Raw genomic sequence first — 10,840 nt, forward strand, 5'->3', positions numbered from 1 at the left:
ATTTTGGAGTGTGGTCTATCTGTATAGTGTCTTGAGATAACTCTTGTTATGAATTGATACTATAAATAAAATTGAATTGAATTGAATTGAATTGAATTGAAATAAACCTGTTAAAATAAAACAATAAGTACATGTCCAGTATGTTTTTCACTCAAAGCCAAAATGGTATACAGACGTGGATCATGGACGTTTTTATCGATGTTTTTAACTTTTTCTTACGTTTTTGTCCCTTTTTTCAACACTTTTGACGCTTTTTTCAATGTTTGTCACCTTTTTTTACATATTCATTGCTACTTTACACTGACTTATTGCCTTTAGTTTGTCAGTTATTTTTGGAATTTATGGTCAATAAACCTCAAATATAGGAAATTATACCTATAATGTTTGAGTTAGAAAAGCTGAAATGAAGAAAAACGTAGACTAAAATTAATGGAATGTACGTTGATGGATAATCACAGACTGGAATGTGTCCACTTTTACTCAATACTATTTCAAAACCACTTCAATTTGTTTTTTCAAATGCTATAAAATTGAATAAGACACCCCAAAATTAATAAAAGAGATGTTTACTTGCCAAAAAGCGTTGTGTGAAATCAATCATGTTATTTTGGGTAGTTAAAAATAACATTGATACAGGGAAACAGGTCAATTTGACCCAAGGACAACATGAGGGTTAAGTTTGACAGTGCAGGACTTCACAAAAATATCAGATGAAATAAGGCTTTAACTCTTCCCTCTGGTTCAACAATGAACAGTTACCAGTATGATGCATCATTGCTCATCAGTGTTGTGTTAATTCCAGTTTCACCAAAGCATTTGGCGATATAGGGGAAACATTATGAAACCTTGACTGTGCACTTTCAAGTTACAGTTTGGTGTGAACACATTGCCGTACGGCAAGGGAAATCCCTGCATCAGAGGTATAAAACTCTTTAGTTCAGTCAGTTACACCAAAGATTCTGAAGTCTTATCCAAGATGCCCCTCATCAAGCTATGTGAGTATAATGTACCCTAACTGAACAGTATTTTCTTTTTGCAACGAAGTAGTTGAAAGCTGAAGATGTACTACGAGATCTATATTTTCCCTTTCTCCTCAGACATCCCTTCTGCACTGCTGCTCCTCGTGCTAACCTGTGCTCAGGTCAGCCGGTCCGTGCCAGTGATGAGTAAAGGGCAGCTGACAGACTCCTGTGTGACACACGCACAGATGCTTCTAGAAAACGTCACTCATGCACTCACACAGGTATAGGCCTACGAAACTGAAGGAAGATTGATTTATATACCGTTATATTTATTGTGTCTTTGATTTGTAGTTCATAACATTATCTTTCCTTGTGGTAGAAAACCCTGTTCAGTGCCATTGACTGCCCAGAGCAGAGTGTGGAGCTACACATGGAGACTAACACCCCATTTGTATGTGCACCAAAGGTAAATGATAAACATTTGAAATAATTGTTAATTGGATTTTCATGAATGTGTTTGAAGTTTGAGACATGGTTTAAATGAAAGGAAGGAATTATTGTTCAAAGCAAAATTACAACTATACTTGCATGTACATGCAGGTATAATTGTAAGTCATAGTTGAAATACCTCTAAAAAAAAGGTACATTTAATATCAGAAATTACTTATGATACTAAAGTACAGTAAATATCAGATGCTTTGACACATTTACTCAGGAGTATTGCAAATTCCAGTACTTTATAATAATGCTTATAGCTGATACAACAGCATTCTATGCCTCTGTATTACTGAAAATTGAACTGTTGTCCCACAGGGATCAACATGCTCAGGAATTGCCACGTCAGAATTTGATCAAGTAAGTTGTATTCTGTCTTTGTAAAAATATTATTACAGTAAGAATACTTTTTTCAGACCTCTATTTTTCTACTTTTGTGTATCTTTAAAAAGAACTGTATTTGAGTCACAATCTCAAATGTACACGTTAAATATAAGTAGAGAGAAACAACATTTGACACGTCATCTACAGCGACTTTATTTTGCTGAGTTTAAATACTCAGTACTCATTTTATTAGGTACACCTCTATTATCTAATGCATTTAGTTTACTTACGTGAAGCCTTTCACGTTCGGTTTTTGTTGCCATTGTCACAGAGGTGTGTTGATAAAGTATATTTTAGCATTGAGGTCATGGTTAGTGATGGTGTGTACAGAACTGCAAGACATTATCATCATTATTCTTTTTGTTATGTTCAGAAGTGTTTCTAATATTCTGTATGCAAATAACAAACAAGTAGAAACACCTGTCAATGTAATGTACACTGACATCAACAATACATATTTAATGTACATATTTCTGTTCAGTGTTCAAAAACTGAACATGATGAGCTTTGTAAAGATTGATGTTACATCAGGGCTGTTCCATTGAACTGCAGAAGATTGTAGAATGAATGAGTACATGCATATAAACTACGTGTATTATTGTCTTGACGATTGTCTTTGCGGCTCCTCCAGGACGCGTGCCTGACAAACATTGGGGAGGATCTGCATCACTACTACACATTTCTCGCTGCTCAGCCGGACCCTGACCGTTTGCTCGCTCCAACTGTACTGTCGCTCAGAGAGCTCATGGAGGTAACTCATTTTACACAACACCGACAGTTCTGTATGACTGTTATGTAAGGATTGATTCATGGGAGGTTCAAACATATACATCTCCAGGAAGAAAACAGTGAGACAATTCATGAAACCAATTACGACAGATAAGGATTTGTTCAGAGTTATTACTGAATGAAATGTAACAATTACCATTAACACTGACTGTCTCATTAGGGGCCGAATACTACATCTTTTTTAGATTTGATACGTTTATGTAATTCATGTAAAAATGTTTTCAGAAGGGTAAAAAGGGAGGTTTCTGATAAGAGATAATCAGCTGCCACACATGCAACACTGCATTGATCAATTGTTTGTGTCAACAATTTTAAAAATGAATCATCTGCTCCCAACAGAATTGCTTTACATGGTCTCTGCCAACCGACTTGGAGGTAAGAGATCTATTAATGCACACCATAACCATGATTTAAGATAAAGTTTTGTTTTATTTCTTGTAACTGAATCAGGTACTTCTACACACAGCACTAAAAAAGTATCCCTTGTCATGTTATTGAAAATATGTATGTTTCTTATCACAAGAAATCAAAAGATTTTTACTAAAATTCTTATGGAAGAACAATCATATTCTAATTGTAATAAATAATTTCATAATTGCTCTGTGTTTTTTTTAAGGCTGCTGCAGACCGTCTCAGCACCTACGATGAAAGGCTGAGGCTCTGCAAAGTGCTGAAGGGCTTCCAGCTCCGCAGCATAACAATCAACAGAGGCATTGCATACATGGCCTCTGGGGACCACGCTATATAAGCCAGCAAGCTCTAACAGATCAGTAGTTTGGAAACGCTACACAGAACCACTTAACATATTAAGGACATAAACTACAGTAACAGTACAAGTTGCATTCACAGTCTCTAGAAAACACTTTAGTCTACTTTATGGCTTTTTGACAGTACATATTTATACTTTTACATAGTCTTGTAACTTATATTTGACATCAAGATGGTGTGTTAAAGTACTTTTTTAAGAGTACATATTATGCTTTTGTGTAGTCATGTAACTTATATTTGACATCAAGGTGTCAAGATTTTTATGAAGTGTATTAAAGGCTATATGCTAATTTATTTATTAATTATATTTGGACTATTTATTTTTGGGATATTTATTGTTTATGTGTTTCTCACTTAGTTCCAAGGATCACCAAATAAATATTTTTTCTGCACATATTCTGCTGCTTCATCATTCAATTATGTTGAATTTTTTACTTTGATTCCAAAAGTAGTACTGTGAGATGATGTTCGTGACGTTATCTTTGACAAAGACAATGGACACTTCACACTGTAGCTTGTAATTCTATCACATTCAGTCAGTACGTGATAGTAGGCTTTCCTTCTTTCAGCTACAGCTACAGTTAGTTGATCCAGTGCAGCCACAAAACAAACAACATATGTCATTTGCAGGAAGATTTGAATATGCCATGTGATGGACTATACTTCCCGCCTGACTGTGTTTTCCTGGAAACACCTCAGTCCCAGCAGCTGAGCTTTGTAAGAATTAATGTAACAGAATGGGTTGTTTGCTCACATTTCATTAGGAAAGTCCAGTGTTAATAGTCAACTTACTATCAGGTGACCACAATAATATTAGACAAACATATTTTGATATTCAGAAGGATGTGAAAGTCAGCCAAAACATATCCATTGTCTGGCTAGTTTTTTATAATAATTAAATAATATTAAAAAAATAGTGTCAGAGTTAGGTCAAGATTAGATCTGGAGTCTCTACACAGCAGATAGTCAGTCTGTATCACTCTGTTGGACACACAACATGTGGAATGTCCACATAGAGCTTTCTTAGTCAGACTCTGATCTTTTCATCATTCCACTGAGTGAACTGATTTGTGTTTACTTGTTGAGCTCAACGTTTAGTTGGCACTGTTGGGAACTTTACTATGGGATATGATGTATTGAAAAAGCAGGTAAGCACCATGCGTGTATCTGTATCTCATCAAATCCTTACTGAAAGTGAAATATAGCTTTTGATTCCAATTCAATCCGTTCTGTGTTCGGTGGAAGTGGCACACAGGTTTGTGGCTGCTGGGGTTGAGAGAGACCTATGACGTTCTTAGCCACAGAAAACATGTGGGACAGAGACACTTTACTGAAAAGGGGATCAGAGTCAGACACCGGAGAGAAAGAAAGAGCAGGATATGTGAATAGGCCTATATGTGTTAAAGGGCTAGCACTTCTCCAATTTCACAAAGCCCACCACACAAGTAGACAGATGTGTTAAAATCATCAATACTACATTCATAAGAATACAAAAAATGTATAAAAATACTGAATGACCAGGAAGGCACCCACATAGGCCACTTATCTCTGTACAGTACACACAAGTAAAGCTACAAGGATAAATTGATTAATTCAATGAAAAGATCCAAAAGGTCCAAATTCTCTGATGCCAGCTACTTAAATATATGAGCGTAAACTAAATATCGTTGAGTTGTGGACAAAACAAGACATTTGAGGACGTTATCTTAGGCTTTGGGAACACTGATACACATTTTCAAAATTTTCTGACATTGTATAGATCAAACAATGAACTGATTATTGGAGAAATATGTCAACAGATTAAATTGACTATGAAAATACTGGTTGGTTGCAGCCCTACACACAAAGGTGTAGGTTTGGTTTCAGAAGTGGGGGACACAAAAGGGACAAAGTTCTGTTTCAAGGGGGATACCATTCCTTGCATTTACAAAACAACATAAAGGTAGCATAACAAAAACGTTAAAATGTTGTGTACACCGCTGTGTTGTTAATACACTAACCTTCTTAAAAGCATGTTCACTAACAGAGACCTGATATCCAACTTATGTCACAGGGGTGCTCATTGGTTTATGAACCCATGCTAAAGTTAACTAAAAAGAGGAAAAATTTTCTTCCTTAAAATACAGGGGACATACAGTAAATATACACACCCCTATGTTAAATTCCCGGAGAGGTAGGCTTGTTTTTATTTTTAAAGACCAGTTGTTTTCATCGAGCCGGGATACTATGCATCATTTAAAGTTCCCTTGTCCTTTGGTCTTGTGGCTTTCTGGGAAACCTTTTATCTCCTAAATAACATGATGATATAGAATAAGCCCTTGTTTGTTGCTAAGTCTATAAACACAGAGAGGACAACTCAACCCACTGTTATTGCACAACTTCCTGCACTGTCTACTACATGACTCACTGTTTCTACATGGATTCCCACAAAGGATGCGCTGTCATTTACTGTTTTGCACCCACTAGCCAATCCAATCGGCTTTATCTTTCAGATTTATGGGTTTTGGACTTTGAGTTGTTAGTTAATGAAGAAAGTGAGGAGCTAAACAGCTCCATCTCCTGGCTGTTGAATAACTTGTTATATTTGCAATGTAGATTGCTCAAGCTGTCGCAGATGCTAAAGAACTGAGTGAGTGAGTGAGTGAGTGAGTGAGTGAGTGAGTGAGATACATGCATGAATATACACAAGAGGGTTAAACTGATATTGGTTTGCCAATAGGTGGGCTATGTAGTAATGAATGCCTTGTATGGGTGAGTCATGTGGTCTACATGAGGAGGTTCCTTTTACAGGCGGCACATTAGGTCTACAAAACCTACAGTTACGTTTTATATTCAGGGATTTTAAATAGATTACGCTTTCTGTGGATCAATAATTAATTAAATCTAGGGAGTATCTCATTGTTTCCCTGGCATCCATCTAAGAATAAATTATGGGAGAACATCTAAAGAGCTGACGTGTCAGCTGTCAGAAGCTAAAACCCCAAATTATTGGTGCAGGCCTTCAAATCACAAATGCGCGCATGCACACACACACACACACGCACGCACGCACGCACGCGCACACACACACACACACACCTTTTAAATATGGCACTAAGATCAATTTCCAAAAGATGAACGTTTTATTATTCTTTTTAGTCAACTTTAGCATGGGTTTATAAACTTTGGAGCACCACTGTATTTTGGCATGGTTTCTACAAAGATCTTTGTAATTTGATATCTTATCTCTGACTGATGCCGAATTCAGCATATTTGTAAGAGAATAGTCCCCAATGGTCACAGAAATAAAACTTCTTTCTGTGTGTATTAAACTTCCAGGCTGTTAACTTTACAAAATGTCTCAGTACCATTCTCCTATTTGTACTTTTTTTTGTAATAGGACTAACTTCAAAGCAATTAAAGAGAAAACATTATACAGCTGAAATGATTTACTTCATTTAATTCAGTTCCATTCAAACAGTGTCGATGGAACTAATGATAGCCTACATGTGTAGTTGTAGTGCCTCCTAGTCAACTACTGACAAACAGACATGCGCAGTGAGACGGGATTAATTAGTCAAACCCTGCTCCAAGGTGTGTATGGGCAGTTTAAATCACCTAAGATTATTTACAGCTGTGGTGATATTTTTCTCAAGTCCCAGAGCACGTCTGCGTTTCCAAAACTGTCCAAAGCCTAGAATGGACCGCAAACTACCAAGAACCAATTCTTGCTGGATTCTCGTCCTTATCCTGAGTTCCACACTCCCACACTTTGTGTACAGCACACCGTCCAGGCGCGCCGAACAAACCGCGGTCCAACAGGAGCAAGGCGCGGGGCTCAGTTTGCAGCCCCGGTCCGTCGTGGTGAACTGCTATCCGGGCTGGATGCGGGTTGTGGTGCAGGCTGACATGTTTGATACGGGCCTCCAGGTGGAGGGCACACACCTGCGCCTGGGCTCAGGCTCACTAAGTGAAGGAAGTGCTTGTGGAGCAGTCCCGTCAGGTGAGGCGGAGTTCACCATCCAGGCCCACCTGAGCGACTGTGGAACCGAACTCTCAGTAAGCATTATGTTGTTTTTTTAGTGTTTTTTTTTAATGGGATGCAGCTCTGGGGACCTTGTGGAAAGTCTGGGTTCAGTCAGTGACTGTTTAGGATTTAGTGTAGCCAATCGTGTGCTGTATACATTCTGAAATACTACATTGTTCTTTGCAGTCGACAAGAGAGAAGATTGTCTATTCTAACGTTCTGGTCTACTCACCTGAACCTTCATCTGGTGGTTTGCTTAGACTGGGTGGAGCAACTATTCCAGTTGCATGCCATTATGAAAAGTAATTCCTGTATATTTTGATTTTTTTTTTTTTTTTTTTTTTTTTTTTCTTATGTAATTGTGATTGTTGCATTCTGACTTCTTGGCCATGGCTAATCTTGAATTGTTTCAGGAGGAATGCTGTCAATGGCATTTCCCTGCATCCCATCTGGATTCCCTCGGTCTCCAGGATCTCTGCAGAGGATCACATAGACTTCAATCTGCTAATCATGACTGGTATAAAAAGGATTATTCCCGATGGGGCATCTTTTTTCTATTCTCATGCATCTTAATTGTTTTTCTACAGTTTCCATGATGCTTCTCTTTAAAGATGCCTATAATACAACTACATTATAGAATTACTTTTAAATGTCTGGATTTCTTATTTGTATCTTCACAGATGATTGGCAGTTTGAGAAGGGATCGTATTCTTTCTTTCTTGGTGACCCCATTCACTTTCAAGTTTCTGCAGTCATTGGCAAGCACATTCCCCTGCGAGTTTATATTGACCACTGTGTTGCCACAGCAACTCCCGATACAGAGACTACAATAAGATATGACTTTATTGAAAATCACGGGTGAGCTCCACAACCAAATATTGCAAGATTTGGTTGTACAGTTAAAATTGTCTACTTTTTGTGATTTCTTTTTAAGATAATGCAACTGCATTCCTAATTTTTGTCATTCGCTGCCCTAAACAGATGTCTTGCCGATGCCTACCTTACAAACTCAAATTCCCATTTCCTGCCAAGAATTGAAGAGCACAAGCTGAGGTTTCAGTTGGAGGCCTTCAGGTTCTACCAAGAGACCGGCAATCAGGTTGGTTAATTTACTTTTTAATTGGCATGCACTTTTGAATATTAACCCATTTTTAAATTAGAAAAACAGTGCAATACTTGCATTAGATTATTTTGATCAATACACATGAGACCAGAGGAGCTTGGTCATTTTTCACACTAATCTCTCTCTCTCCCAGGTCTACATAACCTGCTACGTGAAGGCTGTTCCAGCAGAGTTAACCGTCAGCGCTCAAAACAGGGCCTGCTCTCTGATTGACAACAGGTATTATACTAATGCTGCGTGGTCAGTGTCCCTACAGTGAATCTTTTATCAGAAAATAAGGAGTGAAGTTGTACCTCTTACTGTCATTTCATCTGAAAATCATCTCCCATGTATAAAATGTACTGAGTTTTAATGAATGAGCTCACTTATTTCACCGAAGTGAGTTCCCTTCATTTTGAAAAATGTCCTTATCTAGATGGCGGTCAGTTGACGGGAACGACCAGGCATGTAGAAGCTGCGATGTTTCCCATCGGGTTGCTCAGCCTCTGCCCACAGAGCGCCCCAAAACTACCATCAGAACGAAAGCATGGCCCTCTAAGACTTCACAGCAGAGTTCAGTCCAGAGCAGACCTGAACAACCCCCAGCCAATTATTACCGTTTTAATCCAAGTACGCAACAGAGCCAACACAGCAAACCTCGGCAATCCTCTAGATTGATAAAAAGGGGGTCAGAGTACAATGCAGGTGAGTAGAAGGAAAGTTATACATGTACTCAATACTTTTTGTCACATAAGATTAAACTGCACAGTTTAGAGATCATGGTTTACTGACGGGTTTTACTGATTAAAAGACTTGTATAGAGTATGTATTGATAAAATAGACTTTTTTTTTATCAAAAGTTGAAATATTTGAGATAATGTGGTACCATTTTAACTTTTAGTGCAGCTTGAAAAACATTTGACCTTTTTTTTCAATCATTTATTTACAGAGCGAACTATCCAGCTGGGACCCATTACTGTCCTGCCGCCCCGCAAAACTGACAAGACCATCAGATTCTAACGCCGTACTTTTACCAAAGACCAAGGCCACCAGAGATTTAGGATGGCACAGTTGAGGCTGAGGATGGGGATAGGGGGGACTGCTGCCTTGTACAGGGCAAACCTTTTTGACAAAACCCCCGTCCATGCAGTGGTTAATCTTGTGATTCGAAATAAATTTGCACCTGTGTAAAGTGCTTACACATTCCAACTGTTTCTCTGTAAGATCCTTTTTCTCCAATAAATATAGGACAACAAGTTTTGCTTATTTCATTTTCACCTGCTTTACACAACACATAAGCATTACAGTTGTCTCTATTTGAGATCTGGTCTTTAAGAACCCAGCATGCTGTAGTTATTTCCCAAGAGCTAGATGTGCCTTCAGCCAACAATTTAATAAGCATTGGGTTTGAAGCTCTCAAAGTCATTGGACCCCAGCAGCAGAAGTGGATGTCAAAAAGATGCATTGTGTTTATTTTAACACAAATGCGCACACAATGCTTCATTTTGCCATCCCCTGTAAAGATTCCTCTAACACAATTCCGGTTCTTTTGAAAAGCCGACATGCTATTAGGGAGCACTTCCCTCCATTATAACCCGCAGCCTACTCATCACGTTGTTGCTGTATTGATTAGTCATTGTCAGGAGATATGCTGCAATGTAACATGTTTGCTTAGCCTTTCACATCCAGTAAATTGATGGTTTTATTGTGAACACGTTTGATCAGTTAATTCTTGTAAGTCATTTTGTACACTAATTTTATGATAAATGCTTATTACGGGCTAGGGTGACTGGTTTACTTGTAGCAAAAATCCTTGTTGCCAGAGGCAGCGTTTTTTTTACTTACTGCATCATATCTTCTAATCAGCCTAAATGGAAGTCTGCCAAACCATTGCACCCTTTTAAGGAAAGACCTGACTTGACCCCTTAATGTACACAAGTATTAATATTGCAAATGGAAATTCTTCGTCCTCTTGCCATCTAGAGAATGTATATTTGGGTTAAGTTGTGTCAGCACTTTGGACAGCGCCCCTCAGTGTTTCCCTTAGTGGGCGTGTTGAGCGCTGTCGCTGGTCCTGAAACATCAACATTGGCTTCTGCAAGCCACTTTTTAACATCCCCTCCCACCTTTTAGGGTATTTTCCTCGTGCTCCCGACACGACTGGTCGATGTCCTGGGCGCCTGTTTACCTTAATAGCCAATGAATAAGCCATTGTATGGGAGGCTGTGTTTGCGATTTGCTGGACAGCATCAATATACCCGCTAAGTGCATCATAAATCAATGGCACGCTGAAGTACACTCAGGAGTTAATGTTAAGCTTATTAGCATATTCAG

The 10,840-nt window shown here is 38.4% G+C and overlaps 2 protein-coding genes across 2 annotated transcripts; both read left to right on the top strand.

Moving 5' to 3' along the window:
- Positions 1–976: 976 nt before the first annotated feature.
- Positions 977–3,557, top strand: LOC117954544 (interleukin-12 subunit alpha-like). Its single transcript, XM_034888434.1, has 7 exons — positions 977–995; positions 1,098–1,243; positions 1,342–1,428; positions 1,776–1,817; positions 2,473–2,592; positions 2,970–3,005; positions 3,247–3,557. Exons 1-7 carry the CDS (start codon positions 977–979, stop codon positions 3,376–3,378), a joined length of 582 nt encoding a protein of 193 aa, XP_034744325.1. The 3' UTR covers positions 3,379–3,557.
- Positions 3,558–6,987: 3,430 nt separating this feature from the next.
- Positions 6,988–9,692, top strand: LOC117954417 (zona pellucida sperm-binding protein 3-like). Its single transcript, XM_034888200.1, has 8 exons — positions 6,988–7,436; positions 7,591–7,706; positions 7,818–7,921; positions 8,085–8,262; positions 8,386–8,503; positions 8,661–8,746; positions 8,943–9,211; positions 9,456–9,692. Exons 1-8 carry the CDS (start codon positions 7,077–7,079, stop codon positions 9,524–9,526), a joined length of 1,302 nt encoding a protein of 433 aa, XP_034744091.1. The 5' UTR covers positions 6,988–7,076; the 3' UTR covers positions 9,527–9,692.
- Positions 9,693–10,840: the final 1,148 nt, after the last annotated feature.

Source organism: Etheostoma cragini, chromosome 12 (genome assembly GCF_013103735.1).
Source record: "Etheostoma cragini isolate CJK2018 chromosome 12, CSU_Ecrag_1.0, whole genome shotgun sequence".
Taxonomy (NCBI): domain Eukaryota; kingdom Metazoa; phylum Chordata; class Actinopteri; order Perciformes; family Percidae; genus Etheostoma; species Etheostoma cragini.